This window comes from Phyllobates terribilis, unplaced genomic scaffold, assembly GCF_046119375.1.
Source record: "Phyllobates terribilis strain yellow unplaced genomic scaffold, ASM4611937v1 Scaffold_8__6_contigs__length_399053987, whole genome shotgun sequence".
Taxonomy (NCBI): Eukaryota; Metazoa; Chordata; class Amphibia; order Anura; family Dendrobatidae; genus Phyllobates; species Phyllobates terribilis.
This window is the reverse complement of record NW_027362768.1, coordinates 130,458,927-130,476,392: the sequence shown is the minus strand read 5'-3', so window position 1 is coordinate 130,476,392 and position 17,466 is coordinate 130,458,927. Positions and strand designations below refer to the sequence as shown.

Below are 17,466 nucleotides of genomic sequence, written 5' to 3'. Positions count from 1 at the left end.
AAAAAAAGGATAATTCAGGGGCATTTTATCCAACACTTTTTCTTACGCCAGAACCTTATTCTTAGATTGTAATAGGGTGACTTCTACCTTATAAGCCACTTTATTAGGACATCTCTTTCCAAGGCCCAATGGTGGTGACATGAGCGTCAGCATGTCATACATCTCATTATAATGGATACGGCCACTGGTTATGGACAGGAGGAGCCAGAGAAGGAGGAAGGGAGTGAAGTGAGAACAATGGAGCAAGCAATGAAGGAACAGAGAAAAGCGTGGCATATCCAGGGAAGCAAAAACCAAACCAACAAGAAAAGAAAAATACAAACATACATAAAAAAAACAATAGAAAACAGAAAAGAAAGAGGGAAACAGAAGAGAAGACGGAGGGGTTATTAAATGCCTTCACCCCAGGAGCAGATTCAGGCGGGATTAAACCGCACTCATGCCCTTATTTCAACTCTTTCCACCCACACCCAATTCATCTCTTCTGTTTTTTTTTTTTAAGGATTACTACTTTTCTATTGTAATGATGTTGCAAGCATGTCAGATACTCGTCTCCAGGCTCAGCTTCAAAAAACAGCTTGTCATATTCCAGCCATCTCTGCAATGTTCACAGCCAGCTACTGAGAATATTGGGGGAGCCTTGTATCCTGTCTGGCTATCAGTAGACTTGACCAGAGGCTGCAGCTGGGATAATAATAGGTCGTAAATATCGGGAACCCGCAGTTGCTTCCTCCTGGCTGTGTGTTGTGGCTCCTGGCATGCACCAGTGAAAAGCATGCTCCGGAATGCACTAAGAAAAGTTTTCATGCATTCTTCCTGAAAGTTCCTTCTGCTCATGCTGAGTTGCAAGTTTCAGAGTCAACCAGCTGCCTCCCAATACCAGTAACCCTGGACCTCTGGGTAGTGTGAATATTTTAGATTCACAGACCCCTTTTGTATGGTTCTGTAGTAGAACTTTAAGTGTTTTTTGCAATTTCCAGACATTGACATCCAAACTACTTTACACCATTGCATAAACTAATCCTTGACTGTTCTTGACTCTATCGAAGCCACTTTTTGCCGTCACATCAGGTTTACTAAATCAAACCCTTCATTGCCTTGACTGATCATGACTAATATGTTATTGAGTCCCAGGGACTAGCTTGGGTGCAGCTGCTGATTTAGGGAATTAGGGAGTGAATATCGCTATTTAAACCTGGAGGCAGCAGCCCGAGGTCCCTTGCATGGTGCAGTAGTGGAGCGGTGGAGGGGAAGGGACAGTTAGGTGAAGGGAAAGGTGGGAAGGTAGAGGTAAGCTATGCCCTTGCTGAGTGGAAAGGGCTGAGAGACTGGGCACCAAACCTTGCATGCCACCCTGTAGGGGCAGTTCTCTCCTAGGCCGAGCGGAGGCGAGATGACTCGGACTAATTTGTACATATCCTTATAGGGTATCCTGCCACTGGAAGAGAAGCACAGGCATGTTAATCAGAGCACAGCTCAAAATCAGGAAGCTGGAGATACCTCCATGGCCAGAGGCAACCCCCCCACAACTTCAATCACTGCACCATGAGAGCTCCTGGGGCAGCAAAATGTCAAACCCAGATACTGCAACAAGGCTGCAGTTTATTCTGGGACATGGGCAAAGGCATGGACATAGGCAAGGAAAGGAAACAAATAACAAGCGATCAATTCCGAGATAATATAGCTTGTAAAATAAAAAAAAGTAAATTAAAGAGTAAATACCTTTTGTTTTAATCTTTATAGAATCTACACCATACATTTGAATTTTTGAAAGTTTGATACTATAGCAATGTTAGGAAGGTAAGGTAATTTACCATGCTGCTCTATCGTATTCAGCCCAGATCCGAACAAACTCATCCAGGTGATGTGGTCCCAAAATGGAAGAGTCTCTTGTCAAGTATTCAAAGTTGTCCATAATAACAGCCACAAACAGATTTAACATCTGAAGATTACACAGAACAATATAATTATTGTTAAAACTAATACATTGTGACAAAATAGATGCCATATGAAACTTTCAAAAAAAATAAAAATAGCAAGTACAACTCGAAGTCACACATGTGAGAGCTTAGAATATGGACTATCCAGCCAATCAGCATAGGTAATTAACTTGCCCAGGATGGGGGATATAGCGGCTCTGGATGAGGGACATAGTGGTACAGGATGGGGGAACATACTGGCCCAGGATAGTGGACATAAATGCCCAGAATTGGAGACATAGGGGAGCAGGATGCAGGACATAGGTGCCAAAGATGTGGTACATAGAGGCCCAGGATGGGGGGAACATAGGGCCCTTGATGGGGGGCTTTAATAAATAAAGAGGCCAGGATGGAGGACATTATTAAATAAAGAGAACAGGATGGGGGACATTATTAAATAAAGGGGACAAGGGCAAGTACTTGTACGCTTTTTTCTTCATATGGAGCAGTGAAAAAGTTGGGGGAAAAGTGGGGAATGTGCTCTAGAAGCGATCACCTATAGATGTCTGTGTGTTACTTTCTGCAGAGCGATCTGTGGCGGATGAAGAAGAAAAGCAAAAATGAATGACTTGAACTACAAAAATCACTGGTAAGGCACTGTATTACATGTACACTTACACTATACACTATATATTATCTACAGAGCTCCTGTGTATAATGTCACACGTGATCCCTGTATTACCTGTACACTATATACAGATCTCCTGTGTATAATGTCACTGGTGATCACTGTATTACCTGTACATTATACACTATATACAGAGCTCCTGTGTATAATGTCACACGTGATCCCTTTATTACCTGTACACTATATACAGAGCTCCTGTGTATAATGACCATGGTGATGCCTGTATTACCTGTACACTGACACTATATACAGAGCTCCTGTGTATAATGTCACTGGTGATCCCAGTATTACCTGTAGACTTACTCTATACTCTTATACTATCTACATGTGACATGCAGAAGTAGTGCTGTTGCTTTAAAAGCATTCAGCAACTATTAGCAGTAACAGAAGCACATGAGACAGGAAGTGCTGTGCTCCAGATGCATCCAGCAACTAGAGGGGTTAACACAGTCACAGGAAAAGGGGAGTGTTTTAGCAGAGCCCCAGGGGGATTGTGGGGAAGTTGTTTACTGTCTGGCTGGAGCCAAAGAGAAAGGTGCTGTGTGTGTTCTGCATCTCACATAAGCGCCCCTGCAAGTGAAAAGGATTCAAGTCAGGAGTGAAGCTAAGCACAGGTCAGGTAGAGTTCCTGAACTAGCAGTGCAGAGTATTGTCAAGCAGAAAGATAAGGACTGTAAGAAATGGTGTCACAGGAATCATATCCCTCGGCAAACCCTCCAACCCTCCTCCATTTCACTGTGTTGTAAAGAATGCTGTGTTCATTAATGTGCCTTTGCATTAGAACTGTGCTGTTCTGTATTACTGGGAAGACTGTGAACTGTTTGTCACTGGAGCCTGTTGCTCATAAGACTTAACTTGCACTGGCTGTGCGGCTTCTTATTAAATGCTACTTTTCTACCGTTTATGAGGACTCTTGTCAAGTGTGACTGGTCAGCAAGTGAAACAACCTACGTGTCTGTGCCTGAGGGTCAATACCCCTGTGTGCCTGAGAGAAGCTGCAGTATGTGGTCTATGGTCGTCCTGAGTAACGGTTCCCCCAGGATTCCAAAGAATTAAAGTAACCTGTCTCGCCCCTATCTGAACCTAGCGGCGTGCGTGTAACATACAGAGCTCCTGTGTATAATGTCACCAATGGTAATATTAGTGCTATTAGTATTGAGGTTTTATTTATGATCAATATTGTAGTATTATTCGTCATGATGTGGTGATAATATGTAGTCCGGTCATGGTGTGGCCATATTTGTCTCTTGTGTGTGATTCTGTTCTGTCACTACGTGGGGGTAATATGTGGTCTGGTCATGTTGTGGTGGTATTTGTCCCTTGCATGTGGTATTATTTGTATATTGGTCTTGGTATAGTGTATTGTTTTGTGTATGGAAATAACTTGTTCTCTCTGATATCAATAAAGAGAAGATTTTTTATTTCCAGTAGAGATTAAACACTTGGAAGTTCAACCCTTCCCTGTCCTGTAACATATTGATACACAGTAGCAAAGGTGCACTTATAGGGGTTCTCCGGTGAAAACAAGTAATCATCTATTCAAAGGATAAGTGATAATTTATTGATTGGTGGGGGTTCGAATGCTGGTACCCGCACCAATCAGCAGAATGTGTAACTTTTATCCCCATTCGACAGGAGTGGCATGTACTCGACTACTGATCATTTCATTCCCTAAGTGGCTGCGAGTACTATACTTGACTTTTTCTGGAAGCCTCAAAGAGGATGAATGGAGCTGCGGTCAGACATCCCACCTGCCGCTGCATTTTAAAATGGGGATAGAAGTGCCCTGTCAGGGATAAAATTTCCCCATTCTTCCGATTGGTGCGGTTTCCAAGTTATCATCTATCCTGTTGATCAGTGATAACTTATATTCACCAAAGAGCCCCTTTAATGCAAACTACCGTAATTGTACATCCCAGTTATAGTGTGCACACAGTAGATGTGCAAGAGCCACCTGTATTTTACAGTCGACACTCCATTATTACAGGGATAACGGCTAACAGATATTTGCATACAGCTGTAGTGCGGCCCCCTAGAGTCAATTCCTCCTGTCGGTCACAGACACCCCAGTCTGACCCTGCCTGTACTACATGTGCCGTACTGCTCTCTACCTGTACTGAATGTGCTTCACTGCTCTCTGTGTTTCATGTACTTTACTGCTCTCTATCTCTACTACATATTCTCTACCTGTACTATAGGTTCTGTACTGCTGTCTACCTGTTCTACATGTACTGTAGATATCTCTATCTGTATTAAAGGGAATCTGTCACCCCCTGGCACTTATCTGACCTCTAATATGGACATACAGGTGATAGAAATGTAAATATATTCCTACCTGTATGCCCCATATTATAGGTCTTGTAGCTGTGAAATGTCTTTTTATTCAATCATGTTTCTGATGCTTGCAGGCCCGGGGCCTGGAAGAAATCCCCACCTCCTGTGGTAATTATAATGTTTCCCCCCTCCCCTGCACGTCACAGTGCCCTATGATGTGCAGTTGCCATGGTCAAATCCCGCGCCTGCGCACTTCACCTTTTACGCAAGGCACAATTCTTCCTGCTTTTTATGTTCATTGTACTGCAGGGATCTTGTGCGCAGGCGCCGGGAAGTCAGTAGAGTCATTGTAGAGATCCCTGCTCTACAATGAACATAGATGGGAGGATGAAGTGCACCTTGCGTAAAAGGTGAAGTGCGCAGGTGCGGGATTTTGCCACGGCAACTGCATATCACAAGGCACGGTGACATGCAGGGGAGGGGGGAAACATTATAATTCACACAGGAGGCGAGATTTCTTACGGGACCCGGGACGGAAAATCTGATATAAACCTATGACTTAAAGGGGTATTCCCATCTCCAAGATCCTATCCCAATATGTAGTAGATGTAATAATAATAATAATATTAGCAAATACCTTCATTTAGAAATGTAGTATAGTATTTTTCATTCGCTATGTCTCTTTCCTCATGTGCAGGCATTACAGGGCCTTAGGTATCCATGGTTACGTCCACTGATCTAGTTACAGTTAGTTATCTAGCTGCTAGTGGTCGTTACCATGGATACCCAAGGTCCCGCAATACCTGCACATGAAGTAAGTGACATAGTGAATCAAAAATACTATACAACATTTCTAATTGAAGGTATTTGCTAATATTATTATTATTATTATTATTATTATTATTATTACACCTACTACATATTGGGATAGGATCTTGGAGATGGAAATTCCCCTTTAATCTGTATTCAATTTTATCTTTATATAAATCTTTAGATATATCTATTCTTTATATATCTTTTTTGTTTTCCTCTGTCTATTTTTTAATTACGATATGTCTTCATTAGTGTTTTTAAGTCTTTTCGAAATCAATAAAATCAAAGATTTGTGTAATTTTGGAATGTTTTTCCTATTTTGGAGTAATTTGTGGTATTGTTTTCGTTTTTGTATACCTTTTTTAGGTTTTTGATGATTTTTTGTTATGTTTTCATTATTTTGGTATTTCTTTCTTAAGATAGGTTAGACATCCCTCATTTCCAGGATAAGATGTATAACCGTACTTCTTTCTTTCGATAATAGTTTATGTGCAATATTTATTGTCTGTTAAAATAAATATTTAATGAAGCATCAGCTTTAATTATTTCACAAATGTGAACTTCCTCGATTCCTTATTAAATAATTGAATATTAGATGGTGTTCCGTGTTTTTTTTTTTCTGGAAATATTATTTAAGTAGGACACGTTTCTGGACTGCTGTCTGTCAACCTCAATGTAATAAAGTGAAGCAAGGACTGTACAGCTAACAAAACTGCTGCTATAGACCTTAGAGGCCTAATTAGTATCAAACATGAAAGGACTTTACATGTCTTAGTGTAATCTATTTAATTCTTATCATTCTTTGGTTTCATTGTATATGACACAGGAAATTAAAGGGGAAATCCTTGTGCCATGTTTCGCCCCAAGAGGGCTTCCTCTAGGCATAATATTGTGTGCTTTAACTGGTATGTTTTGCAAGAAAGCTTCGTGTATTACTACATCTTGCTCTTCATACGGTAGTTCTAAAATTGTATCATATTCCAAGAACAGTATGTGCTCTCATTATTGAATGCCATATATGATTTTTATTGACCTTTTATTAATATTTATCAGATGTTAATTTTATATAGGTCTTCTGTTTAGTGAAAATGCAGTTTAAAAGGGTAAGAAATAACACAACTGACCACTGGGTGGTTTCTCTTCATCAGATTTCTGCCATCACAATAAGTACAGGAACTTCCTTTCCCCCCACTTCCCAGAATGCATTACACCTGTTATTGCTCTATGGGTTGCCTCTCTTGAATAGAAAGCTCATCTCTCTATTTTGCCTGTTCGCATTTTTAAAGACAGAAAAACAGGAGAAGAGAAATAAAGTCCCACCCCCACTCCCTGTAAGCCATCTTGGTATCTCAGCTGCTAGAGATGGATTATACTTAATAATAGGCAGGGGACAGAAACTTATACAGAAGGGAGCAACCTAGTGGCTGGCACTTTGGAATGAATTTTCATGGGATCGTCTGAAAGTACAATAACAGATAACTACAAAGATGAGTAGTGTTATTTTTTGGAAGAAAGCAGTCATGTGTCTTTATTTCCTACAATCCCTTTAAAGAGGACCTATCACTTGCTTACAGTTTAGTTAACCCCTTAATGACCAGGCCCTTTTCCTTTTTTGCATTTTATTTTTTTGCCCCTCTTTATCCGAGAGCCATAACTTTTTTATTTTTTAGTCAATATGGCCGTTTGAGGGCTTATGCTTTGCAGGACAAGTTGTACTTTTGAACGACAATACTGGTTTTACCATATCGTGTACTGGAAAACAGGAAAAAAAATCCAAGTGCAGTGAAATTGCAAAAAAAAAGTGCAATTCCACAGTTGTTGTTTTTTTTTTTTACCATGTTCAATTAATGCTAAAACCGACCTGCCATTATGTTTCCCCAGGTCATTACGAGTTCGTAGATACCAAACATTTATAGGTTATTTTTTATTTAACTAGCGAAAAAAAAATCAGAAATGGCGCCATTTTCCGAGACCTGTAGCGTCTCCATTTTTTTCGGGATCTGGGGCCGGGTGAGGGCTTATTTTTTGCGCACCGAGCTGACATTATTGATATCATTTTGGGGTAGAACCGATGTTTTGATCACCCGTTATTGCATTTTATTCTGGGGTTTTTAATTTTGTTCTCGTTATGCCGTTTACCAATCGGATTAATTATTTTTATATATTGATAGATCGGGCGATTCTGAATGCAGCGATACCAAATATGTGTATGTGTGTTTTTTTTTTACTGTTTTATTTTGAATGGGGCGAAAGGGGGGGTGATTTAAACTTTTATATTTTTATGTTTATATATTTTTTTATATTTTTAAAAACATTTTTTTTTTACTTTTTGCATGCTTCAATAGTCTCCATGGGAGACTAGAAGCTGAGGTTGTCTGATCGCCTCTGCTACACACAGGCGATGAGCAGATCGCCTGTGTGTAGCTGAAATGCTCACTTGCTATGAGCGCCGAAGGCTGGGCGGTGCTCATAGCAATCTGGCAATGACAACCGCAGGGGCCTGCCGCAGACCCCGGGTTGTCATGCTAACCCATCGGCAACCCGCGATCATGAGACGGGGTTGCCGATGGGGGAAGCCAACAACGTGCTTCCCAGAAGCGCGACTTAAATGCCGTTGTTAAAGATTGACAGAGGCATTTAACTAGTTAACAGCCGTGGGTGGATTGCGATTCTACCCGCAGCTGTTGCGGGCACATGTCAGCTGTATAGATCAGCTGACATGTGCCCAGAAAGGTGCGGGATCAGCGCCAAAACTCGCACTAAAGTCAAGAACCCGACGTGTGTCGTATTATTACGACACACGTCATTAAGTGGTTAAATACCTTGTAAAAATCCTTGAACTCCCCTGATTCTTCCACTTGTTTCCATTTTGAGCTGCATCACTCCATTGCAGAGACATTCACAATTTCTAGTTTTGGAGAGCAGAATGTGAAATCTCTACTTATAGTTCAACTGGGTATTTCCGGGGGCGTGCACTTTCATCCCTCCATTCAGACACTGTCAATCACAGCTTGACAGCATCTGAGGCTACTAAACTGCTAGTTCAGCTGTGGAGCTGTGACTGGGAGGGGTGAAAGCACATGCCCCCAGAGAATACGGAAGAAACGCCCAGTAGTACAACAAGCAGAGATTTCAAATACCGCACTCCAAAAGCAACAAATGTAAATATCTCTGCAATGGAGTGACGCAGCCCAAAACGGAATAAAAGCGGCAGAATCAGGGAAGCTTGGGGATTTGCACAAGGTATTTACCTAAAATTTTTGAGCAAGCAACAGAATCTCTTTAAGTCACCCAAAAAGCCACCACTCGTGAAATGCATGTTGTGTATAACATGGATATTCATCAAAATGCAAAAAATAAAAGCTACAAACCTGAATTTACATATTCTTAGTATAGCGTAAGTGCCTCATTTATTATAAGAACAGATATTCATCTCCAATATATGGTAAGTGTATTCAGCATTTAAGAAGCACAAGTCTGTTAACTTAAGTGTTTGCGTCTGACAAAATGTAAGTACATATTATGTGTAAGAAGAAATAGGCGTGTGAATAACCCCTGTAAGAGCCGCTTTACTTTACTTTTAGTGCGGTACAAAATAGCCCCATAATTTGCATTTAGCTGTCAAAGAATTTTAAAGGCAGCAGCACCTCAGAACTGATGCAATATAGAATTACCATTATCAAACTCGTTCATGTGTCATTGGTTGTGAACTGCCGGTCGAACGCTGAATATAATTTTAGATAAGCATACAACTGAGCGTAAAGTATTTGGGAGATTGTAACAATCGCTGAAAAAAATCCCTAACAGCTGCCTCTGTATCTGGAGGTGCCGCTTTCTCTACCAAAGCATGAATAATATAAAGCATTTGTAATTAGAAGAAGTTTATGTCGAGAAGAGTTTGTTTTCCGCTTCACTATTCACATCAGTGGCATCAGTTTGGATAACTATAGAGGGCCCAAGTTTACAAGGTAGTCACATCTTTTTGTAGCATTGTGCACACAATAGAAAACGACTTACATTTAAGGCTGGAGTACAGGTATGTGACCATGGATTACCACCACCTTGGACCCTAAGGTACACTCTTCCATGTTGCCCAGGCTGGTTCTTATGACTTGCTACACAATCCATTGGAGAGAACAGATTATCCAGAGGGTGTAAGGAAGCTACTTATTTGGGTAGTTCGTATTTCTCAGATAAGGGATAGAGATCTAGCCACGCATATTGTTGCCTCTCTCCTTTGAAGCCTAGGTCTGTTTATTGGCTCTGTTGTCTTCATAAGTACCATAGGCTTTAGTTAAGAAGGCAACTTGCACACATGGCCAGTGGCCACCTGTCACGGGTATGTCAGGTGTAATAGACAGTCGCTCTGGATCTGGCAGTAGAAGGTCTCTGCGCTTGGCATTGCAGACACCTTCTTAATCCTCCCTCCTGCTGCTAATTGACACACCCTTGCATGGGAGTTAAAAACCCAAAGGTTTGCTCCAGGCAATTGCTGGTGATACTTCTATGCACCTTTGTGCATGCTTGGAGCACTAGCTGTTGGCTGGCTTCTTCTCTGGTGCCCTTGGAGGACAGTTGTCGTTACTCCTCTGGTGTATGCTCAAGCTAAGTTAATCCCCTTTGTTTGTCTACCTTGTTGTCTTTAGTTTGTAGTGGGGCCTGACCAGTGCTCACTCCTCCCCCTCCCTATCTAGGGCCAAGCTCTAGGGATATACAGGGTTTAGGGTCCTGCTCGGCGATTGGTGTGGAACCTATATAGGGATGGTAGGGTAGGCAGGGTGATATTAGATTTGTCTAGGGGTCTCCACTACCCCTTTCCCTAGTGTTTGGGCTTCCTCCCCCTCTTCCCCTCGTGTTGTACTTAGTCTTTCCCACACCGTTGCGTGACACCACCTTCTCGTCTGTGGTTCTGAAAGAGTGTTAGGTGTGTTCTGGGCCTCAGAGTTGGGTTAGGGGCCTCCATAATATTATTCTGCATTCTATTGTATTGCAGAAAAAAGAACAAAATGCAATAAAAAGGAATGTGAAAAATAATGAAAGCAATATCAGAGGAAACTTACCAGAAATGAGCAAAAGAAGATGAAGGAAACAAAATAGACATACGCCAAGTCAGTGCCACAACGTTCATTCTCACTGTGTCCAGAGGCTGCACTAGTATCGGGTTCACAGCCCTTATCACCAAGGCATGATAACATGATCTCCTGCCAGGCTTCTCCTGTAGCACTCCTACCATCAAAATATCAGTTAATGGGGTTAATGATATAATTATGAAACCAAGGCTATGAATTTATTATTACTCATTTACCATCCTCCACTTTTCGATCTTCCTACTTACTGAAGAGTGAATAAAAGAGCACATGAATAATTTCCATTAACTCTCTATGAGAATGTAGTCAAGGTGATTATGTTCACTTTTTGCCAAATTCATATATTAAAAGTTAAGCAATTTTAATTTTGCATATACATTGCATTCTACTGACTCTTATTTACAACTCATTTTGTTTGCTTATCATTTATCGGCATTTATCTTGTTCAGATCAGAGGTTAACCATTTATCTTCTGTAAGCATAAAACATAACATAATCTCCGTTCACACCACAACGTTGCTGCAAAGTTGCTGTCTTTTCAACAAGCAAGTATTCAGTTTCCTTATTTATCACTACTTTCTGCGCTTAACCATTCATTTGCTAATTGCATACATCTTTGCCATTGACCATCAGTCTGATGAGAGCATACAATTCGGTCATTAACTATTTGATTGCTACAAGTTCTGATTTCACTATACAACTACAGTTCCTGTGTATATGTGTATATCCACACTCCTTGCTCTGTGTCTTCTGGTGTAATGTGACCTGCCTGTCTGCCTGCTGCCCTGCATATCCAGCTCTCCTGGGCCTCGGATTTACTTGCATGTTTGGCAAGTCTTGTCTGCTAAGCCAAAGCCTTCGGTTCTTGTTGCTCACCCTGCCTTACGGCTTAAAGAACCCACATCACCGGTTGGGCTCACTATATGTCACACATCGGATATCAGTGTATGGAGTGATATAATTACTATTTCAGTGCCCTCAAAAAACTGAACTAATCAGTGCCCTTTATTAATCCACACACTAGATGTTTTTAATGCATCTAAAATAAAACATAACTTTTATTCTAAGAATTAAGATACATTGTAATTAAACAAGAAGGGCAAACCCTAGTGAGATAAGAACCCATATGTGAAACTCAGCATATATTTTCACCTGAAAAAACATGTCTATGTCCATATGTGGCTCTATAGTCTGCTAGTAAGCTGCTCATTATTACGATAGATGTGAACCTTTCTACTACAGCAATAAAACTCTCTAAATGACCAACTCACAGGTCATGTGGAAGGTTTTGCAAAACGGTCATTGGGGTGCGTGGTTGGGAAATAGGACAGTAATTTCCTTATGCAAGGTTTGTATTAAGGTGTTCCATCTACTACACTGCTCAAAAAAATAAAGGGAACACTCAAATAACACATCCTAGATCTGAATGAATGAAATATTCTCACTGAATACTTTGTTCTGTACAAAGTTGAATGTGCTGACAACAAAATCACACAAAAATCATCAATGGAAATCAAATATATTAACCAATGGAGGCCTGGATTTGGAGTCACCCCAGAAATTAAAGTGGAAAAACACACTACAGGCTGATCCAACTTTGATGTAATGTCCTTAAAACAAGTCAAAATGAGGCTCAGTATTGTGTGTGGCCTCCACGTGCCTGTATGACCTCCCTACAATGCCTGGGCATGCTCCTGATGAGGTTGCAGATGGTCTCCTGTGGGATCTCCTCCCAGACCTGGACTAAAGCATCCGCCAACTCCAGGACAGTCTGTGGTGCAACGTGATGTTGGTGGATGGAGCGAGACATGATGTCCCAGATGTGCTCAATTGGATTCAGGTCTGGGGAACGGGCGGGCCAGTCCATGGCTTCAATGCCTTCATCTTGCAGGAACTGCTGACAAACTCCAGCCACATGAGGTCTGGCATTGTCCTGCATTATGAGGAACCCAGGGCCAGCGCACCAGCATATGGTCTCACAAGGGGTCTGAGGATCTCATCTTGGTACCTAATGGCAGTCAGGCTACCTCTGGCGAGCACATGGAGGGCTGTGCGGCCCTCCAAAGAAAAGCCACCCCACACCATTACTGACCCACTGCCAAACCGGTCATGCTGAAGGATGTTGCAGGCAGCAGATCACTCTCTACGGCGTCTCCAGACTCAGTCACGTCTGTCACATGTGCTCAGTGTGAACCTGCTTTCATCTGTGAAGAGCACAGGGCGCCAGTGGCAACTTTGCCAATCCTGGTGTTCTGTGGTAAATGCCAGTGTCGGGCTGTGAGCACAACCCCCATCTGTGGACGTCGGACCCTCATATCACCCGCATGGAGTCGGTTTCTAACCGTTTGTGCAGACACATGCACATTTGTGGCCTGCTGGAGGTCATTTTGCAGGGCTCTGGCAGTGCTCCTCCTGTTCCTCCTTGCACAAAGGCGGAGGTAGCGGTCCTGCTGCTGGGTTGTTGCCCTCTTACGGCCCACTCCACATCTCCTGGTGTACTGGCCTGTCTCCTGGTAGCGCCTCCAGCCTCTCGACACTACGCTGACAGACACAGCAAACCTTCTTGCCACAGTTCGCATTGATGTGCCATCCTGGATGAGCTGCACTACCTGAGCAACTTCTGTAGGTTGTAGAGTCTGTCTTATGCTACCACGAGCGTGAAAGCGCAACCAACATTCAAAAGTGACCAAAACATCAGCCAGAAAGCATTGGTACTGAGATGTGGTCTGTGGTCCCCATCTGGAGAACCACTCCTTTATTGAGGGTGTCTTGATAATTGCCAATAATTTCCATCTATTGTCTATTCCATTTGCGCAACAGCATGTGAAATTGATTGTCAATCAGTGTTGCTTCCTAAGTGGACAGTTTGATTTCACAGAAGTTTGTTTTACTTGGAGTTATATTCTGTTGTTTAAGTGTTCCCTTTATTTTTTTGAGCAGTGTATTTTGTATGATTTTCCATTATGAGCAGAGCATTGCATTTGCATTTCCACTTACAGTACAGACCAAAAGTTTGGACACACCTTCTCATTTAAAGATTTTTCTGTATTTTCATGACTATGAAAATTGTACATTCACACTGAAGGCATCAAAACTATGAGTTAACACGTGTGGAATTATATACTTAACAAAAAAGTGTGAAACAACTGAAAATATGTCTTATATTCCTGGTTCTTCAAAGTAGCCACCTTTTGCTTTGATGACTGCTTTGCACACTCTTGGCATTCTCTTGATGAGCTTCAAGAGGTAGTCACCGGAAATGGTTTTCACTTCACAGGTGTGCCCTGTCAGGTTTAATAAGTGGGATTTCTTGCCTTATAAATGGGGTTGGGACCATCAGTTGTGTTGTGCAGAAGTCTGGTGGATACACAGCTGATAGTCCTACTGAATAGACTGTTAGAATTTGTATCATGGCAAGAAAAAAGCAGCTAAGTAAAGAAAAACGAGTGGCCATCATTACTTTAAGAAATGAAGGTCAGTCAGTCCGAAAAATTGGGAAAACTTTGAAAGTGTCCCCAAGTGCAGTTGCAAAAACCATCAAGTGCTACAAAGAAACTGGCTCACATGAGGACCGCCCCAGGAAAGGAAGACCAAGAGTCACCTCTGCTTCTGAGGATAAGTTTATCCGAGTCACCAGCCTCAGAAATCGCAGGTTAACAGCAGCTCAGATTAGAGACCAGGTCAATGCCACACAGAGTTCTAGCAGCAGACACATCTCTACAACAACTGTTAAGAGGAGACTTTGTGCAGCAGGCCTTCATGGTAAAATAGCTGCTAGGAAACCACTGCTAAGGACAGGCAAGAAGCAGAAGAGACTTGTTTGGGCTAAAGAACACAAGGAATGGACATTAGACCAGTGGAAATCTGTGCTTTGGTCTGATGAGTCCAAATTTGAGATTTTTGGTTAAAACCACCGTGTCTTTGTGCGACGCAGAAAAGGTGAACGGATGGACTCTACATGCCTGGTTCCCACCGTGAAGCATGGAGGAGGAGGTGTGATGGTGTGGGGGTGCTTTGCTGGTGACACTGTTGGGGATTTATTCAAAATTGAAGGCATACTGAACCAGCATGGCTACCACAGCATCTTGCAGCGGCATGCTATTCCATCCGGTTTGCGTTTAGTTGGACCATCATTTATTTTTCAACAGGACAATGACCCCAAACACACCTCCAGGCTGTGTAAGGGCTATTTGACCAAGAAGGAGAGTGATGGGGTGCTATGCCAGATGACCTCGCTTCCACAGTCAGCAGACCTGAACCCAATCGAGATGGTTTGGGGTGAGATGGACCGCAGAGTGAAGGCAAAAGGGCCAACAAGTGCTAAGCATCTCTGGGAACTCCTTCAAGATTGTTGGAAGACCATTTCCGGTGACTACCTCTTGAAGCTCATCAAGAGAATGCCAAGAGTGTGCAAAGCAGTCATCAAAGCAAAAGGTGGCTACTTTGAAGAACCTAGAATATAAGACATATTTTCAGTTGTTTCACACGTTTTTGTTAAGTATATAATTCCACATGTGTTAATTCATAGTTTTGATGCCTTCAGTGTGAATGTACAATTTTCATAGTCATGAAATACAGAAAAATCTTTAAATGAGAAGGTGTGTCCAAACTTTTGGTCTGTACTGTACATACATGTGCATCTCACTAAATTAGAATATCATCAAAAAGTTATTTTATTTCAGTTCTTCAATACAAAAAGTGAAACTCATATATTAAATAGAGTCATTACAAACAGAGTGATCTATTTCAAGTGTTTATTTCTGTTAATGTTGATGATTATGGCTTACAGCCAATGAAAACACAAAAGTCATTATCTCAGTAAATTAAAATAATTAACAAAAGACACCTGCAAAGGCTTCCTAATCGTTTAAAAAGATCCCTTAGACTGTTTCAGTAGGCTCCACAATCATGGGGAAGACTGCTGACTTGACAGATGTCCAGAAGGCAGTAATTGACACACTCCACAAGGTCCCAGAATTCCAATTTTCATTTGGAAATCAAGGTCCTAGAGTCTGGAGAAAGAATGGAGAGGCACACAATCCAAGCTGCTTGACGTCTAGTGTGAAGTTTCCACAATCAGTGATGGTTTGGGGAGCCATGTCATCTGCTGGTGTAGGTCCACTGTGTTTTATCAAGACCAAAGTCAGCGCAGCCGTCTACCAGGAAATTTTAGAGCACTTCATGCTTCCCTCTGCCGACAAGCTTTTTGAAGATGGAAATTTCATTCTCCAGCAGGACTTGGCCCCTGTCCACACTGCCAAAAGTACCAATACCTGGTTTACACACAACAGTATCACTGTGCTTGATTGGCCAGCAAACTCGCCTGACCTTAACCCCATAGAAAATCTATGGGGTATTGTCAAGAGGAAGATGAGAGACCCCAGACCCAACAATGCAGACGAGCTGAAGGCTGCTATCAAAGCAACCTGGGCTTCCATAACACCTCAGCAGTGCCACAGGCTGATCGCCTCCATGCCACGCCGCATTGATGCAGTAATTGATGTAAAAGGAGCCCCGACCAAGTATTGAGGGCATTTACTGAACATACATTTCAGTAGGCCAACATTTCGGATTTTAAAAACAATTTCAAGCTGATGTTATAAAGTATTCTAATTTACTGAGATAATGACGTTTGTGTTTTCATTGGCTGTAAGCCATAATCATCAACATTAACAGAAATAAACACTTGAAATAGATCACTCTGTTTATAATGACTTTATAATATATGAGTTTCACTTTTTGTATTGAAGAACTGAAATACATTGACTTTTTGATGATATTCTAATTTAGTGAGATGCACCTGTATTACAGTGCCTTGAAAATGTATTCATACCCAGTGAATTTTTCCACGTTTTTTCATTCGACACCCACAAACTTGCAATATATGTACAATATTTTATTTGTATTTTATGTGCTTTACCAACACAAAGCAGCAAGAATTTGTAAAGTAGAAAGGAAAGGATACATGGTTTTCTAAATATTTTAAAAATATAAGTTTGAAAATTGTGATGTGCATTTATATTCTATTCTATATGTAGGACCATCTTTCGCTGCAATTACTGCTGTAACTCTTTTGGGATCGGTCTCTACCAGCTTTGTACATCTAAAGGCTGAACATTTTTCCCATTCTTCTTTATAAACTATCTCTAGCTAAAAGAGATGTCTGTGAACAACAATTCTCAAGTCACAGATTCTCAATGAAATTTAGGTCTGGACTGTGACTGGGCCATTCACACACATGAATATGCTTTGATGCAAACCATCCATTGTAGCTCTGGCTGTATGTTTAGGGTCATTGTCCTGCTGGAAGGTAAACCCTTGCCTCAGTCCAAAGTCTTTTGCAGCCTTTTACAGGTTTTCCCTTCAAGATTGCGTCATGCCCCCAGAAGAAGCTAAGCGAAACACGCAATGAGGTGGAGGCACGCGGTGTCTATATTACTATCCCTGCAGCCGGTACAAACTTAACTTGAGAGGTATATATTTGTATATATAAACTGCACCAGTTTTAGTTGCCACATCTCCCCCTAAAAATGTAATAAAAAGGTGATCAAAAAGTAGTATATACACCAAAATGGTATAGAAAAAGGTATAAAAAATGTCCTCACACAGCTCTATAGACAAATAACAACTTTACAAGGGGCGAGAAACCCAATTTCAGATTTTTTTTTTTAAGTTTTCCACCATT

At 41.5% G+C, this 17,466-nt stretch overlaps 1 protein-coding gene across 7 annotated transcripts in view; it reads right to left on the bottom strand.

Moving 5' to 3' along the window:
• CACNA1E (calcium voltage-gated channel subunit alpha1 E) overlaps positions 1-17,466 on the bottom strand; it is a 1,192,401-nt gene that overhangs the window by 40,261 nt on the left and 1,134,674 nt on the right. For 4 of the 7 annotated variants that reach the window (XM_073643289.1, XM_073643292.1, XM_073643290.1 and 1 more), the window contains 3 exons: positions 10,755-10,920; positions 1,815-1,942; positions 88-184 (listed from right to left, as the gene is read on the bottom strand). In XM_073643289.1, the coding sequence (XP_073499390.1) occupies positions 88-184; positions 1,815-1,942; positions 10,755-10,920 (391 nt within the window). Of the gene's footprint in view, positions 1-87; positions 185-1,341; positions 1,439-1,814; positions 1,943-10,754; positions 10,921-17,466 lie in introns of all 7 variants that reach the window. The other 3 variants (XM_073643291.1, XM_073643293.1, XM_073643295.1) reach the window with 2 other exon arrangements.